The sequence below is a fragment of the Hemitrygon akajei genome, chromosome 25 (genome assembly GCF_048418815.1).
Source record: "Hemitrygon akajei chromosome 25, sHemAka1.3, whole genome shotgun sequence".
NCBI lineage: Eukaryota > Metazoa > Chordata > Chondrichthyes > Myliobatiformes > Dasyatidae > Hemitrygon > Hemitrygon akajei.
The window spans coordinates 36,086,024-36,104,522 of record NC_133148.1 but is presented as its reverse complement, the minus strand read 5'-3'; the positions used below and the strand labels follow the sequence as shown (position 1 = coordinate 36,104,522).

At 48.2% G+C, this 18,499-nt stretch overlaps 1 protein-coding gene across 1 annotated transcript in view; it reads right to left on the bottom strand.

Annotated features, from left to right (window-relative positions):
* LOC140716271 (nesprin-2) overlaps positions 1–17,994 on the bottom strand; it is a 34,358-nt gene extending 16,364 nt beyond the window's left edge. Inside the window, exons 1-3 of the mRNA XM_073028882.1 lie at positions 17,862–17,994; positions 14,364–14,515; positions 12,869–13,019 (exon numbers count right to left, since the gene is read on the bottom strand). Coding sequence (XP_072884983.1) covers positions 12,869–13,019; positions 14,364–14,506 — 294 coding nt within the window. The 5' untranslated portion in view covers positions 14,507–14,515; positions 17,862–17,994. The remainder of the gene's footprint in view (positions 1–12,868; positions 13,020–14,363; positions 14,516–17,861) is intronic.
* Positions 17,995–18,499: the final 505 nt, after the last annotated feature.

Genomic DNA, 18,499 nt, shown 5'->3' with positions numbered 1-18,499 from the left:
AACTACATCAATAAGTTGGGACCAGCTTAGATCCTCAGAGATCTTGACACCCAGGAACTTGCTCACTCTCTCCACTTCTGATCCCTCTATGAGGATTGGTATGTGTTCCTTCGTCTTACCCCTCCTGAAGTCCACAATCAGCTCTTCCGTCTTACTGACGTTGAGTGCCAGGTTGTTGCTGTGGCACCACTTTCATTTCTCATTGACCAAGTGTTAAACATGCTACATCTGTGTGTCTTCTAATTGGTCCTCTGCTTATCTTAGGAATTTGCCTTAGGTTGGTTTAAGAGTCTGCCTCTTCAAAAATCACCATCTTTGTCTTAGTTCTCAGTTTCTTTACTATCATGTGCTCTGTCCCTGTTCCTTTGTTTAAACTTTCAACGAATGATTGTAGTGCAGCGAGTTTTCAATTTGTTCTTGGACTCCTAAATGAACCTGCAGACCAGAAATGACCAGATCAACGCCATGTGTGCTACGTGTATATCCCCATGAGCTTAACACGAGCAGGGAATTTCATTGCACCCTTGTATATATGTCAATAAACTAATCTAATTAAATCTAACCATCCCTAATTCTTCAAGGCTTCATTGAAGCCCTGTCTAGCAGGGCAGTAATCATCTTCCATCTGAGCCTTGTGAGCTTGAAATCAAACTCTGCAACTTGAGATAACTTCTTTGTTTCCTTTTGTCTGCATCAGAACTCACCATTTATTTCTGTCATCACTTTGGCTCTCATTTCTTATTCTGTTAGTGCAGCCGAGCCTGCTGGGATTAGCCCACAACCTGACAATGAACAACACAATACACAGCCAAAGAAGCATATTAAAATGAATATACACTTCTTGGGGCTTCCAGCTGGGTACAGGCATATTATACTTCTTCATAGGTACTTCATCTGCCCCATTTAGTCTCACCCTGTCGGAGATATTCTGTTTGTTCTACCCATCCCTCCCCCACCCTTTCTTTTCTCTTTCCCATTCTGATGAAGGGTCGATGATCTGAAATGCTGACTTTCTCTTTCCAAATGCCTTGTCTGACATGCTGAGTGGTTCCAGTATAGTCCATTCCAAGAGTGTGTTGCTGGGTGGAATGTGTTGGCGCGTGGCCTAGTGGGCAAGGCACCAGACTAGTAACCTGAAGGTCACTGGTTCGAGCCTCAGCTGAGGCAATGTGTTGTGTCCTTAAGCAAGGCACTTAACCACACATTGCTCTGTGATGTCACCGGTGCCAAGCTGCTTGGGTCCTAGTGCCCTTCCCTTGGACAACATCGGTGGCGTGGAGTGGGGAAGGCCTGCAGCTTGGGCAACTGCCGGTCTCCCATACAACCCTGCCCAGGCCTGCGCCCTGGAAACTCCAGGCGCAGATCCATGGTCTCTCGAGATTCTGGGTGTATTAGGATGACAGAGGAAAGGCAGTTGATTCATTATCCTTCCAGTAGTCTGGAGAATTTTGCTGATACAACACTGATGGGATTGCTCCAGAACCTGGAGCTACTTGTTGTGGGAAGTCACTACTACCTGATAGATCGGGGGTTCCCAACCAGGTGTCCATGGACCTCTTGCTTAAAGATGCTGATCCATAGCATAAAGAAACATTGGGAACCCCTGTGGTAGAACAAGACTTTTAAATCAATGAGCTTCTAACTTGTAGGAAGGATACCGTGAAGTAAATCTGCCAGGAAATTACAGTAATGTTCAGAAGCTGCAGTGGTGCTAATGAGAGTGGTAGTGAAAGAGTTAAAAGCAAACATCCCAAACAAAAGGGTGGACAGTATTTTCAGTTGAACCCACCACCTGGAGGATGACACACACACACACACACAAGATAGTTAATGGTCCGAGATGTTCTCCAATGAAGAGTCAAGGAAAAATTATGATGACTTAATTGGGGGAATGAATCTCCAGGACTGATTAATCAAAGGGCGAATTTTTCCAGCACAAAGTAAGGTACAATTGCCCAATTTAGTATCCTCTCAGTTTCAATATGCAGCAGTTATAATTTGGGAAATTAGCTTGCTTTACTGAGACTCAAGGACTCAAGAGTCTAATAAATTGCAAATGCTTGGTCAGTGTGAATTGAAAGACAATGGTCCTTCTCTGACAGGATAAGATATTAATGGTTCAGTGGCCATTACTATTTTGCCACCATATTTTTTTTTGCACATCCAGCCACTTCCATGATCTCACAAACTTTTTCATGGAGAGTTTTGTTCAGTAATCCCCAATTGAAGGATTTTCTCCTCTATCTACCTGTAGTTCCTTCCACATTGAAAAGTCATGAATCATCATCAATCCTACATCCCTGTCATGAGAGGTGGAAACAGGCAAGGCCAGCCAACAGGGCTCTGGCGAAGCTGCATAGGCCAATCCCCTGGACAGTGGATACAATGGAATACGGAACTCCAACCAGACCATCGACTTTGGACGATGGAGACAGGAGGTCATCAATGGCCCATGCTCCACTATGCTCAGGGCCCAATAAGACAGGAAGGAGAATTATCTTCATCTTTGATCTCTTCTTCTCCAAAATACACCATCCCTTGAAGTTGTTATCTGAGATTACAGAAGTTTGAGACAATGTAGGTGAAACCTACTCTTCTGCTTGCTCTATTATTCAAGAAGACAAAGAGAAATCTCAACCTCACATCTATTGTCCCAGAAGATTCCAACGTCCTACATTTCCTTTAATGTGCAGCAATTACTAGAGTTATAAAAGAAAAAAGAACTGGAGACCTACGGGGTCACAAGAGACTGACGATGCTATGGATTACTAGAAACCAAGGTTAAGGCCACAAAATAATTGGCCATGCAACCCACGCAGGGAGTGATGAGCAATGACTGTCAACGACAATCAGTTCCAAACTCTGATTCTCGCTATCTTATTTTCTCATTAACAATAAACTAGATATCACACAGTTGTTGAGGTGAAAAACGGAAATGGTACCATAGCGGTCAGTAGTTCAACTGCAATGGGACCAAAGGTGGACAAAGTAGGATGGACCTTAACTGGAAGCCACTATGTAGAGGTCTCTGGAACTGAGTCTGGCTCTGTGTCTCAGAAGGGAAGGGGGGGAGAAGAGGCGAGCTGTAGTGATAGGGGATTCTTTGGTTAGGGGGTTCTGTGGATGAGAAAGAGATTCTTTCTCTTAGGTTGCCTCTAGGTTTCTCTAAGAGGTAGGTTGCCTCCCAGATAAAAGGTTCAGGGACATATCGGATTGCATCCACAGCATTCTTAAGTGGAGGGTGAGCGGAGGTCGTGGTCCATGTTAGAACCAATAACACGGGTAGGAGGGGTGAAGAGGTCCTGCAAAGTGAGTTTAGGGATTTAGGTGTTAAGTTAGAGGACAGAACCTCCAGGGTTGTGATCTCAGGATTGTTACCATGCAGGCAGCCTATTCCACGCCCTCACCACTTACCCCTGACATCTCCTCCGTATCTACTCCCCAGCGCCTTAAACCTGTGTCCTCTTGTGGCAACCATTTCAGCCCTGGGAAAATAGTCGCCATAAGTTTGAACGTTCCTGTCAGAATAAAAGGGAAGTATAACAGGTTTAGGAAACCTTGGTTTTCAGGAGATATTGAGGCCCTGGTTCAGAAAAAGGAGGAGGTGCATAGTGGGTATAGGCAGCCAGGAACAAATGAGGAGTATAAGAAATGCCAGAGAACACATAAGAAGGAAATCAAGAGGGCTCAAAGAAGCCATGAGGTTGCTCTAGCAGACAAGGTGAAGGAGAATCCCAAGGGTTTTTTAACAGATATATTAAGAGTAAAACAATAGCAAGGAACAAAATTGGTCCTCTGGAAGATCAGGGTGGTAATCTATGTGTGGACCGAAAGAGATGGGGGAGATCTTAAATGGGTTTAGTTTGTATCAGGAGATGGACACGTAGTTGGTAGATGTGAGGCAATACAGCAGTGAGGTCATAGACCCGACACAGCTTACAGAGGAGGAGGTGTTTGCTATCTTGAGGCAAGGTAGGTGGATAAATACTGAGAGCCTGACAATGTGTTCTCTCAGATCCTGTGGGAGGCTGGTGCAGAAACTGCAGGGGCTCTGGCAGAGATAGTTAAAATATCCTTCGCCATGGGTGAGGTGCCTGAGGGTTGGAGGATAGGTAATGTTGTTCGGTTATTTAAGAAAGACTCCAAGAATAAGCCACAAAATTGCAGACCAGTGAGTCTGACACTGGTAGTGGGAAAGTTATTGGAAGGTATTCTAAGGGATTGGATATGTGAGTATTTGGATAAATAGGGATAGTTAACATGGCTTTTATGCATGGTAAGCCATGTCTAACCAGTCTTATAGCTTTTTGAGTAAGTTACCAAGAAAGTTGATGAAGGCAAGGCAGCTGATGTTGTCTACATGGCCTTTGACAAAGGTTTCACATAGGAAGTTAGTCAAGAAAGTTCCATTGCTTGGCATTCAAGATGAAGCAATAAATTGGATCAGACTTTGGCTTCGCGGAAGAAGCCAAAGGGATGGTAGACATTCATACAGAGAGACAATGAGCCTGGAAATCAAAAGACAAAGAATAGGCTGGCATTTGGCTAAGACTGATCTTCCCCTGTCTTAATTCATGATGCTGTATATCGTTTAAGGAGGGAAAATAGGTTTCCTGTGCATTTAGAAGTTTGAGTAAAGCTAAGCATACACCTCTCCTGCTGCCATTTCTGCATCTCCAATGTAAATGTGAAGTTGGCATGTCATGTTGAAACGTAGAGAAGGTTAACAGTAACATGGGGGACAGAGAGTGGGAAGCGGTAATTTCTTAAGTGTTTTCAGGAGAACTTTCCTGGGCAGTAGACTTTTTACCAAACAAGAAAGATGTAAAATATTTAGCATATCCACACTAAGGTGAAAATGTTTACATTACAAAGATCTTCAGCCAGAACTGCAGAGTGGGTTATCCAGCTCAGTCTCCACCAATATGTCAAAATCCTTCTATCTACACCTCAAGGGCTGCACCCAAACTTTCTCAAGGACAATTAAATGTGGATTCACTGTGCGAGGCCCACATTCCTTGAATGAATATTAAAAGTGTTAGAGAAAGCCCATTTTCCATATGATGAGAACAGATCAATTCAGTGTAAACGGGAACCAAAGTAGATAGAACAGTCTGTCACTACCAACGGGAACCAAAGTAGGTAGAACAGTCCGTCCCTACCAACGAGAACCAAAGTAGGTAGAACAGTCTGTCGCTACCAACGGGAACCAAAGTAGGTAGAACAGTCCGTCACTACCAACGGGAACCAAAGTAGGTAGAACAGTCCATCCCTACCAACGGGAACCAAAGTAGGTAGAACAGTCCGTCCCTACCAACGAGAACCAAAGTAGGTAGAACAGTCCGTCCCTACCAACGGGAACCAAAGTAGGTAGAACAGTCCGTCACTACCAACGGGAACCAAAGTAGGTAGAACAGTCCGTCACTACCAACGGGAACCAAAGTAGGTAGAACAGTCCGTCACTACCAACGGGAACCAAAGTAGGTAGAACAGTCCGTCACTACCAACGGGAACCAAAGTAGGTAGAACAGTCCGTCACTACCAACGGGAACCAAAGTAGGTAGAACAGTCCGTCCCTACCAACGGGAACCAAAGTAGGTAGAACAGTCCGTCCCTACCAACGAGAACCAAAGTAGGTAGAACAGTCCGTCACTACCAACGGGAACCAAAGTAGGTAGAACAGTCCGTCCCTACCAACGGGAACCAAAGTAGGTAGAACAGTCCGTCCCTACCAACGAGAACCAAAGTAGGTAGAACAGTCCGTCACTACCAACGGGAACCAAAGTAGGTAGAACAGTCCGTCACTACCAACGAGAACCAAAGTAGGTAGAACAGTCTGTCGCTACCAACGGGAACCAAAGTAGGTAGAACAGTCCGTCGCTACCAATGGGAACCAAAGTAGGTAGAACAGTCGGTCACTACCAACGGGAACCAAAGTAGGTAGAACAGTCCGTCGCTACCAACGGGAACCAAAGTAGGTAGAACAGTCCGTCGCTACCAATGGGAACCAAAGTAGGTAGAACAGTCCGTCGCTACCAATGGGAACCAAAGTAGGTAGAACAGTCCGTCACTACCAACGGGAACCAAAGTAGGTAGAACAGTCCGTCACTACCAACGGGAACCAAAGTAGGTAGAACAGTCCGTCCCTACCAATGGGAACCAAAGTAGGTAGAACAGTCCGTCACTACCAACGGGAACCAAAGTAGGTAGAACAGTCCGTCCCTACCAACGAGAACCAAAGTAGGTAGAACAGTCCGTCACTACCAACGGGAACCAAAGTAGGTAGAACAGTCCGTCACTACCAACGGGAACCAAAGTAGGTAGAACAGTCCGTCGCTACCAATGGGAACCAAAGTAGGTAGAACAGTCCGTCACTACCAACAGGAACCAAAGTAGGTAGAACAGTCAGTCACTACCAACGGGAACCAAAGTAGGTAGAACAGTCCGTCGCTACCAATGGGAACCAAAGTAGGTAGAACAGTCGGTCACTACCAACGGGAACCAAAGTAGGTAGAACAGTCCGTCCCTACCAACGGGAACCAAAGTAGGTAGAACAGTCCGTCACTACCAACGGGAACCAAAGTAGGTAGAACAGTCCGTCACTACCAACGGGAACCAAAGTAGGTAGAACAGTCCGTCACTACCAACGGGAACCAAAGTAGGTAGAACAGTCCGTCACTACCAACGGGAACCAAAGTAGGTAGAACAGTCCGTCACTACCAACGGGAACCAAAGTAGGTAGAACAGTCCGTCACTACCAACGGGAACCAAAGTAGGTAGAACAGTCCGTCACTACCAACGGGAACCAAAGTAGGTAGAACAGTCCGTCACTACCAACGGGAACCAAAGTAGGTAGAACAGTCCGTCCCTACCAACGGGAACCAAAGTAGGTAGAACAGTCCGTCACTACCAACGGGAACCAAAGTAGGTAGAACAGTCCGTCACTACCAACGGGAACCAAAGTAGGTAGAACAGTCCGTCACTACCAACGGGAACCAAAGTAGGTAGAACAGTCCGTCCCTACCAACGGGAACCAAAGTAGGTAGAACAGTCCGTCCCTACCAACGGGAACCAAAGTAGGTAGAACAGTCCGTCCCTACCAACGAGAACCAAAGTAGGTAGAACAGTCCGTCACTACCAACGGGAACCAAAGTAGGTAGAACAGTCCGTCCCTACCAACGGGAACCAAAGTAGGTAGAACAGTCCGTCCCTACCAACGGGAACCAAAGTAGGTAGAACAGTCCGTCACTACCAACGGGAACCAAAGTAGGTAGAACAGTCCGTCCCTACCAACGGGAACCAAAGTAGGTAGAACAGTCCGTCCCTACCAACGAGAACCAAAGTAGGTAGAACAGTCCGTCACTACCAACGGGAACCAAAGTAGGTAGAACAGTCCGTCACTACCAACGGGAACCAAAGTAGGTAGAACAGTCCGTCACTACCAACGGGAACCAAAGTAGGTAGAACAGTCCGTCACTACCAACGGGAACCAAAGTAGGTAGAACAGTCCGTCCCTACCAACGGGAACCAAAGTAGGTAGAACAGTCCGTCACTACCAACGGGAACCAAAGTAGGTAGAACAGTCCGTCACTACCAACGGGAACCAAAGTAGGTAGAACAGTCCGTCCCTACCAACGGGAACCAAAGTAGGTAGAACAGTCCGTCACTACCAACGGGAACCAAAGTAGGTAGAACAGTCCGTCCCTACCAACGGGAACCAAAGTAGGTAGAACAGTCCGTCACTACCAACGGGAACCAAAGTAGGTAGAACAGTCCGTCCCTACCAACGGGAACCAAAGTAGGTAGAACAGTCCGTCACTACCTTCGGATACATCCAAGCGTGAAGCGAGAGACATTGAAGTGGGTCACAGACTTTAATGAGAACCGAGTTAGAGGGAAAAGAAAATAATTAACGCTAGGCCAAACAGGGCCATTAACTAAAATCTCTCAAATGGAAAATGAAGCCAACACTGCGTTTGAAAGGAATAACTAAATATAAAATAAATACCGCCAGTCTTCAGAGCCAGTTGACTCGACAGTCCAATTTCTCAGGCGAGGCTGAATGCAAGCAGGCAGTGAGACATTGCTGTGCTTTGTTCAAGTCTTGATAAGTACTACGATGAAAAGAATGGAGTTAAATAGCTTCACAATGAAATAATAATTAGCTGGTACATGCATATTCATGAGCGCGATTGCCGTATCCGCTGCGCTGCCGAATCCGTGGTTGTGACACAGTCGCCAAATAATGTGAGGGCTTTGATGAAAGGATAGTTTATCCAAAGGCTCGTTGTATTACAGTGAAGGAAAAAGTTAGGCAAATGAAGTCCAAATTCCAAATGGCAAATACATTAAGAGACATTGAGACACTCTTAGACAGGAAAATGGATGAAAGAAAAGTGGAGGGTTATGTGGCAGGGAGGAGTTAAATTTAATCTTGGACTAGATTAGAGAGTCAGCACAACCTTGTGGGTCATAGAGCCCACACTGTGTTGTACTATTCCCTGTTGTATGCCAATTCTATCATGAAACAGAATATGACTTTGAGATGCCAGGTTAAGAGTGAGACTGGTTTCATGGTCAAGAACGGATGCTGAGTTTTACAGGACTCATGGTAGAATTGCTCACTGCACAGTTACTGGGGTGTTCCAGGCCAAGCCAACTTAAAAGGGACCAACGCCATAAGCAGTGCTCAGATGTTGGGGCAGGGCCAGCAACTTCTCTCCAGTGCTCCCTCTTGTTATCTGACCTCATCAAGTGGTTCCAGTCTGACTTACCCAAATGTGGTTGCCACTCTGCTCAAGCCCCAAAGGTTTCTCCTCCATAATCACAAAATCGGATCTGACATTTTCCTGTGACACTGCACAGTGAAGTCTCCCCACCTCTTGCCTTGCCTGCCGTCTTGAGGTCAGATCTTCCAACAAGCACTGACTCAACACCAGGAAGAACAAAGGTGGTCTCAAATGCAGGCAATGCAGGCTCCAAACATCATGGGTATCCCAGGCCCACAGGTTGAAGAACAGCTGCTTCCCTTCTGCCATTTGGTCCTTGAATCAACCTTCACAATCCTAATCACTAACTTATTGCAGCAACACTGTAACCACTTTGCTCTACAACGGACTTTGTTCTTTTATTGTTCTAATATTTTTCCTTTTTGTTCAAGTTCAAGTCTAATTATCATCAACCATTACATGAATATAGAAAAACAAAAACAACTTTCCTCTGGGACCAAGGTACAAAACACACAGCACATTTGCATATGATCGTAGAAAGCGTACAGTTACATAAAAATAATATAGCCCAAGTCCCAAGTATGGCAAGGCCTACAGATGGATGGTGCATGGGACATTGCCTGCTCCAGATGGTTCTTCCTCCAAGTGAATACCAGAGGGCAGTACAGAGTGAACACCAGAGGGCAGCACCGAGCGAACACCAGAGGGCAGTACAGAGCGAACACCAGAGGGCTGCACTGAGCGAACACCAGAGACTGCACTGATCGAACACCAGAGACTGCATCGAGCGAACACCAGAGACTGCATCGAGCGAACACCAGAGAGCAGCACCGAGCGAACACCAGAGGACAGCACCGAGCGAACACCAGAGGGCAGTACAGAGCGAACACCAGAGGGCTGCACTGAGCGAACACCAGAGACTGCACTGATCGAACACCAGAGACTGCACTGATCGAACACCAGAGACTGCATCGAGCGAACACCAGAGAGCAGCACCGAGCGAACACCAGAGGACAGCACCGAGCGAACACCAGAGGGCTGCACCGAGCGAACACCAGAGGGCAGCACCGAGTGAACACCAGAGACTGCACCGAGCGAACACCAGAGGGCAGCACCGAGCGAACACCAGAGACTGCACCGAGTGAACACCAGAGACTGCACCGAGTGAACACCAGAGGGCAGCACCGAGCGAACACCAGAGGGCTGCACCGAGCAAACACCAGAGGGCTGCACCGAGCGAACACCAGAGGGCAGCACCGAGCGAACACCAGAGACTGCACCGAGCGAACACCAGAGACTGCACCGAGTGAACACCAGAGACTGCACCGAGCGAACACCAGAGGGCTGCACCGAGCGAACACCAGAGACTGCAACGAGTGAACACCAGAGGGCAGCACCGAACGAACACCAGAGGGCAGCACCGAGCGAACACCAGAGGGCAGCACTGAGCGAACACCAGAGGGCAGCAGCGAGCGAACACCAGAGGGCAGTACAGAGCGAACACCAGAGGGCTGCACTGAGCGAACACCAGAGACTGCACTGATCGAACACCAGAGACTGCATCGAGCGAACACCAGAGGGCAGTACAGAGCGAACACCAGAGGGCTGCACTGAGCGAACACCAGAGACTGCACTGATCGAACACCAGAGACTGCATCGAGCGAACACCAGAGGGCAGCACCGAGCGAACACCAGAGACTGCACCGAGCGAACACCAGAGGGCAGCACCGAGCGAACACCAGAGACTGCAACGAGCGAACACCAGAGACTGCACCGAGCGAACACCAGAGGGCAGCACCGAGCGAACACCAGAGGGCAGCACCGAGCGAACACTAGAGACTGCACCGAGCGAACACCAGAGGGCAGCACCGAGCAAACACCAGAGGGCAGCACTGAGCGAACACCAGAGACTACACCGAGCGAACACCAGAGGGCTGCACCGAGCGAACACCAGAGGGCAGCACCGAGCGAACACCAGAGACTACACCGAGCGAACACCAGAGGGCTGCACCGAGCGAACACCAGAGAGCAGCACCGAGCGAACACCAGAGGGCTGCACCGAGCGAACACCAGAGGGCAGCACCGAGCGAACACCAGAGACTGTACTGAGTGAACACCAGAGGGCAGCACCGAGCGAACACCAGAGACTGCACCAAGCGAACACCAGAGACTGCACCGAGTGAACACCAGAGGGCAGCACCGAGCAAACACCAGAAACTGCACCGAGCGAACACCAGAGGGCAGCACTGAGCGAACACCAGAGGGCAGCACTGAGCGAACACCAGAGGGCAGCACTGAGCGAACACCAGAGACTGCGCCGAGCGAACACCAGAGGGCAGCACCGAGCGAACACCAGAGACTGCACCGAGTGAACACCAGAGGGCAGCACCGAGCGAACACCAGAGGGCAGCACTGAGCGTACACCAGAGACTGCACCGAGCGAACACCAGAGGGCAGCACTGAGCGAACACCAGAGACTGCACCGAGCGAACACCAGAGGGCAGCACTGAGCGAACACCAGAGACTGCACCGAGCGAACACCAGAGGGCAGCACTGAGCGAACACCAGAGGGCAGCACTGAGCGAACACCAGAGACTGCACCGAGCGAACACCAGAGGGCAGCACCGAGCGAACACCAGAGACTGCACCGAGTGAACACCAGAGGGCAGCACCGAGCGAACACCAGAGGGCAGCACTGAGCGTACATCAGAGACTGCACCGAGCGAACACCAGAGGGCAGCACCGAGCGAACACCAGAGACTGCACCGAGCGAACACCAGAGACTGCACCGAGCGAACACCAGAGGGCAGCACCGAGCAAACACCAGAGACTGCACCGAGCGAACACCAGAGACTGCACCGAGCGAACACCAGAGGGCAGCACCGAGCGAACACCAGATGGCAGCACCGAGCGAACACCAGAGGGCAGCACCGAGCAAACACCAGAGACTGCACCGAGTGAACACCAGAGGGCAGCACCGAGCAAACACCAGAGACTGCACCGAGCAAACACCAGAGACTGCACCGAGCGAACACCAGAGACTGCACCGAGCGAACACCAGAGGGCAGCACCAAGCGAACACCAGAGGGCTGCACCGAGCGAACACCAGAGGGAAGCTCGGAGGCAGCGCCTGAGGGAAGCACCTGCAGGAGCGACCAGCCCTCCACCCAGCATTTCCACAAAGGCCTCTGCTGTCTCCCACACTATCTCGGTGTCTCTTCTCCTGGGCAGTTGCACCAGGTGACCCTATTTTCCAAAAGGCTAGTCCTCACCACAACTGAAGCAATGGAGTTCACCTTGCCCTCGGTATCACCAAAGGACCAGTGAACTAGGCACATTACCAATGTCCAACAGGGTCTTGCAATCACAAGAAAAAAACCCAAGACAATCACTCGCATAGTTTTTTGTTTGGATCACGCATCACCTTAGCGCACCAATGGTACACAACAAGTCCAAGTGTCAACACAACATTGTTACGCAGTAAGTCCAGCTCCATTGCTATCGTGAAGTTTGCTGACGGGGAAGACCTGCAGTACTTGATGCCGTTAATAGCCAGCAGTGTCTTGTAATCGTTAAAAAAAATACAAAGGACGAATAATTGCACATTTGGTTGGACCCGGAGAGGCCGTTGAGTCTGAACTACTTACCGGTATAATTTTGAACAATTTATAGTTTTCTTGTGAATGTTGTGTGTCTGATATTTGCAAGTGTAACTCTGCTGTAGGTAAGATGTTCATTCCACCCGTGCATAGATATATTTGTGCACATGACAATGGACTTGACTTTGACTTCCAGTTTATTCCAACCCATCCCTCTGTTACCTTTTGTTAGCTTTCCCACTCATTCAGTACCATCAGGACTTACGCTGTGCCCCATTCTCTCAACCTGTACACTTCATGGTGACTTCCATTATAAACATTCAATTGCTGCAAAAACCAACTCCAATCTATCACTGTGATAACCCACTCCCATCACAAATCCCTCCTGAAAAACACCATCCATGCAAATCCCTGTCGATGCCATTCCCAGCTGGGGAGTAATAGGGAAGAGAGCTTCCTTACGGAGCCTTATCTGGGGAGGTCATTGCCCGAGTGACGATCTCAGACTCTGGGCGGGGGTGTCGCAGGCAGTTTTCTCACCTCAAACCGGTTCAGCTCTACCTTTGCTTCTGAGTAACAGATCTGTGAAGTGCGAGGGTCCCTGGCCATGGCTTCAGCTGAGTGCATCCAGTCATTAAAGTGAGAATAAGCCTTGAGCAACTCCTGCTGTAACTGCCAGCACTGCTGGACCCTGAGGAACGATGAGAGCAGAGACAGTCAGTGGAAGAAACCCTCTCACCCATACCATGTGCCTGTACCCATACACTAAAGCATCTATACTGTACTGGGCATCTATAACACTGACACTGTTACCTGTGCCAAGGCCTGTACACACACACTGACACTGTTACCTGTACCACAGACCTATACCAACACACTGACACTGTTACCTGTGCCACAGACCTGTACACACACACTGACACTGTTACCTGTGCCAAGGCCTGTACACACACACTGACACTGTTACCTGTACCACAGACCTATACCCACACACTGACACTGTTACCTGTGCCACAGACCTGTACACACACACTGACACTGTTACCTGTGCCAAGGCCTGTACACACACACTGACACTGTTACCTGTGCCAAGGCCTGTACACACACACTGACACTGTTACCTGTGCCAAGGCCTGTACACACACACTGACACTGTTACCTGTGCCCACACACTAAAGCTGTTACCTGTACTGGGCATCTATAACACTGACACTGTTACCTGTACTGGACACCTGTACCCACGCATTGACATGGTTACTTGTACCATAGACCTGTACCCACACACTGACACAGTTACCTGTACCCACACACTGACACGGTTACCTGTACCATAGACCTGTACCCACACACTGACATGGTTACCTGTACCATAGACCTATACCCACACACTGACACTGTTACCTGTACCCACACACTGACATGGTTATCTGTACCATAGATCTAATACCCACACATGGACACTGTTACCTCTCCTGGGCACCTGTACCCACACACTGACACTGTTACCTGTACCATAGACCTGTTACTGGTACTGGGCGCCTATACCCACACACTGCCCACACACTGTGACTCCATTGGAGACTGTCTGTTGTGAAATTCAGATATTTTCACCATTTCACTTCATTCCTGCCTCCAGAACCTCCTTTAATCAGCACGCCAATACTCAATGCTGGCTTTATATCAAGCTACCCAATCGCTGACACCACTTCCTTCTGTCACACTGACCCTGAACAATGAAACAATTCCACAAGCTGCGCAATAATACAGTGGCTTTGCACAGTAAAGCTACAGATTGCAAACTGGCCACCTCTACTACAAAGGCGTCAGGCACAGTGACACCAGTGCCAACTGCTTCCCTATCGATCACACTATTGTTTGTCATTGCTGGGTCAAAATCTTATCTAGCAAGACCATGGGAGTATGTAATTATACAAATCCTCCAGTTATCACTAACCCTAGACATTGACAAAGCCCGTACTGCCTAGTTCAATGGCTGGCGTAACTGATTTAGTATGCTTCTGACTGTAATACTTACTTGATAGACTTTTCCAGGGAGTGTAAGCAAATTCTCTCCAGTTGCCTGTCGAGCAGTATCACTGCTGAGTGGCTGACTTTTTGCTTTGCTTCTACATTCCAGTGGTTCGAAGGAAGGGCCTCTCCACCCTCATATCTCTGCATTGCGAGATTCTGCAAAACCCGTCACAACAGATTGGTGGAGACATCACGAAACAAACCCTCTGTTCCTGCTAGCAGTCGAAGTGCTGAGTCCAGCTCAAGTTCAGGGTCCGATTTGCTACATTCTCCTCACTCGAGTACAAAGCAAAATTTGTCCCGAACACCGAGACTATCTCCCTTCCCCCCCCCCCCCCCCTTCAAAAACACAAGGCCATCTGCAATGGTGGAAATCCAGAGTTACACACACAAGTAAAGTGCTGGAGGAACTCTGCTGGTCAGGCCTCATCTCTCAAGTTGACATTTCAGATTGAGTCTCTTGATCAGGACTGGGAAGGGAAGGGGAAGAAGCCAGAATAAGGAGGTGGGAGGGAAAGCTGCAGCCGATTGGTGAAGCCTGGTGAGGGGAAAGGAGTGTTGGTTGGGCGGGAGAGGGGATGAAGTAAGAAGATGGGAGGTGATAGGTGGAAAAGGTAAAGGGCCGGAGAAGAAGCAATCTGATAGGAGAGAAGAACGGACCATGGGAGAACGGGAAGAAGGAGGGAGGCAATGGGCAGGTGAAGAGAAGAGAAGATAAGAGGAGAGCCAGAATGGGAAATGGAAAAAGGGAGAAGGGCAGTGGGGAGAAATCACTGGAAATCAGATAAATCGATGCTCATGCCATCAGGTTGCAGGCTGCCCAGATGGAATATGAAGTGTTGCTCACCAAACTGAGAACAGCCTCGTCGTGGTAGTAGGACCAGCATGTTGGAACGGGAGTGGGGACTGGAATGAAAATGGATGGTCACTGGGGAATCCAGCCTGTTGTGAAGGTGTTTGACAAAGCGGCTCCCCCAACCTACGTTGGGTCTCGCAGACATAGAAGGGGGTGACCCTTAGAGATTCGCAGGTGAAGTATTGCCTCACTTAGAGCCAGTAGTTATGATCCAAGCATCATCCCCCATGGGATGATACCCCCCAGCTTTTGCTGACCCCCCCATTTCCATTCCAATATCTCTGTTCCCTAAGCAGGGACAAGGACTGGCTGAGATAATCAAAAATTTGAACAATATATAATGCACAATGTGGAAACGTTTCCTCTTAGCACACAGGCACCAACGAGTAGGAGATCTACAGGGAATTTTTGAGAAAATATTTTCTTCCATTGGGTGTTTGGGAACTGGAACTATCGACTTCAGTAGGAGGAAACCAGAGGTCCATGAGCCAGTCCTCATCGGAGGCTCTGAGGTGAAGAGGGTCTGCAACACGAAGTTCCTCGGTGTTACTATTTCAGAGGATCTGTCCTAGCTCAAGCACATGAGTGCAATCATGAAGAACGCATTACTTCCCTAGGAGGTTGCAAAGATTCGGCAAGACATCTAAAGCTTTGACTGATTTCTATAGATAGCTGTGTGGTGGAGAGCACATTGACTGCATCACAACCTGGTATGGAAACACCAATGCCCCTGAATGGAAAATCCTACAAAAAGTAGTGGATTTGGCCCAGTCCATCACGGGTAAAGCCCTCCCCACCACTGAGCACATCTACATGAAACACTGTCGCAGGAAAGCAGCGTCCATCATCAGGGATCCCTGTCACCCAAGTCATGCTCTCTTCTCGCTGCGGCCATTAGAAAGGTAGTACAGGAGCCTCAGGCCTCACAGCACCAGGATGAGGAACAGTTACTACCCCTCAACTGTCAGGGTCTTGAACCAGAGGTGATAACTTCACTCGCCCCGTCACTGATATGGTCCCACAATCTCATGTTCTCAATGTTTATTGCTTATTTATTGATCATTATTATTTATTTATTTTTGTACTTGCACAGTTTGTTGATTTTTTCACCCAAGATGGTGTGCTTTTATTGATTTTGTAATGGTTATTTGGTTATTATTCTATTATGGATTTATTGAGAATGCCGGCAAACATAAATTTCAGGGTTGTATATTGCTGACATAGATGTACTTTTATAACAAATTTACTTTGAACTTTTATTGAGGTGGTGAAGACAGAGACTCACAATATTGAACAAGTACCCAGACAAGTGTGAGAAAATGGGCTGCTGGCAACGGTGGTGGAGGCGGATACGATAGGGTCTTTTAAGGGACTTTCAGATAGGTACATGGAGATTAGTAAAATAGAGGGCTATAGGTAAGCCTAGTAATTTCTAAAGGAGGGATATGTTTGGCACAGCTTTGTGGGCCGAAGGGCCTGTATTGTGCTGTAGGTTTTCTATGTTTCTATTATGGTTGGACAAAAAAAGGATCCAGTGCTTTCCCAATGCCTATGATGAATAAACTCTTCACAGGCTTCCAGCTGTGTATAGTTATCAATTATAACCAACATTTCGATAACAAACTCTGCCATTTTTCAGGAATGATGCCTGAACATGTCCAGACTGGTGGTACTTACACCCCTACAGTCCGTCCCTCCTGAATGGTTAGTCCTCATCCAATCAGGTTTCAATATTAAACAAGGTGGGAGAGCGGAAACCTGATTGGATGGGGACTAACCAATCAGGAGGGGTGGACTGCGGGGTATAAATACCACCATACTAGACATGCCCAGACATCATTCCTGATGAAGATGGCAGAGTTTGTTATCGAAACATTGGTGATAATCGATACCTGTACCCAGCTGGAAGCCCGCGAAGAGTTTATTTGTTATAGTTAGGTACTGATTGGCCATCATCAAACTAAGGTAGCTGTTTCCAAGCTCTATGAGATGAAATCTTTCTTCCGTCTTTTTTTCTATCTTGGCTGATGATGGGGAGGAAGGGGGTTAGTTGCGGTTTTGGCTGGGGTAGGTGCTGTCTTGTCCCTGCTGCCCTGGGCTCCCATTGAGCTGTTGAGCATAGAGATCAAGTCAGAAGGAACACTGTCACTGATGCTACTATGTGGCAAGTAGTTTAATCATTGTTGCACAATCCAGGGCACAGTGAGAAACTTCGTTCTGCTTGCTGCCCAAGTTGATCATTTCATCACATCAGTGTAGTATTGGGGTAGTACAAGGGAAAGCAATAACAGAACGCAGAATAAAGTGTTACAGAGAAGGTGCAGTGCAGGCAGATAATAATGTGCAAAGGCAGAATAAGGTAGAATGCGAGGTCAAGAGCTTTTGCCAAATATATACCATTCCCAAGACTTATCGACAGTGGATCACACTACTGTATATTCCTCAGAATATTTACCTTCAGTACTGGTTGACTCCCACACTCTCTAAAAAGGTTTCTGACTCATGGCCTTCAATGAAACTGTCTCTCCTATCTCCGTGGAAACTGGGGCTCAGACCTTCCTCAGGCTTGGAGGCCTAGTACTTACAAACTGCAGAATGGAGGGCGGAGAGTAAACCAATCAGAATGTAGGCCTCACCCCAACCTACCTTCAGCACCGGAGGTTATCTTGGGTTGCCAACAAGACCTCACAGGCAATTACAGCTTGCTGGTCCTACTGTGGCGGCCAGGGGCTGCTTCCCATCCCAAGTCGCTGAGTGCAAGTGTGGAGCCTGCAGACAAGATGCCTCCTGACAGTCTGAGCTGCAGCTCCGGCTCTGGGGAGTGCCGGGAACAAAGGTCACCTGGGCTCAAGAAGCACTCCGGAGCTCTCGATTTTATGGAATCAGGAGAGCAGAACAAAGCTATTGGCAGACAATGTAGTGTACAGGGTAGTGACAAAAGGCCGTTAATACCGTTTCAGCAGCTGATATTTTAACAGCTGTACTGTAAAACTGGAAAATAAAACTGCAGATTATTAGTGTGCAGGAGATGTTACACCAAAACACGGTAACACTGCTGACATAAGTTTGTGACTCTGTCAAGGCTCAGGAAGGAATCTCAATGGTTTTACAGGTCCTCAGGATATGGTCCTCGTTGGCTCCAATTCCCCTTTTTCCAATTCCATCTGCCGGACGATGCTGAGGATGTTATACGAGGCTGTGGTGGCCAGTGCTATCAGGTTTGCTGTTGTGTGCTGGGGCAGCAGGCTGAGGGTAGCAGACACCAACAGAATCAACAAACTCAT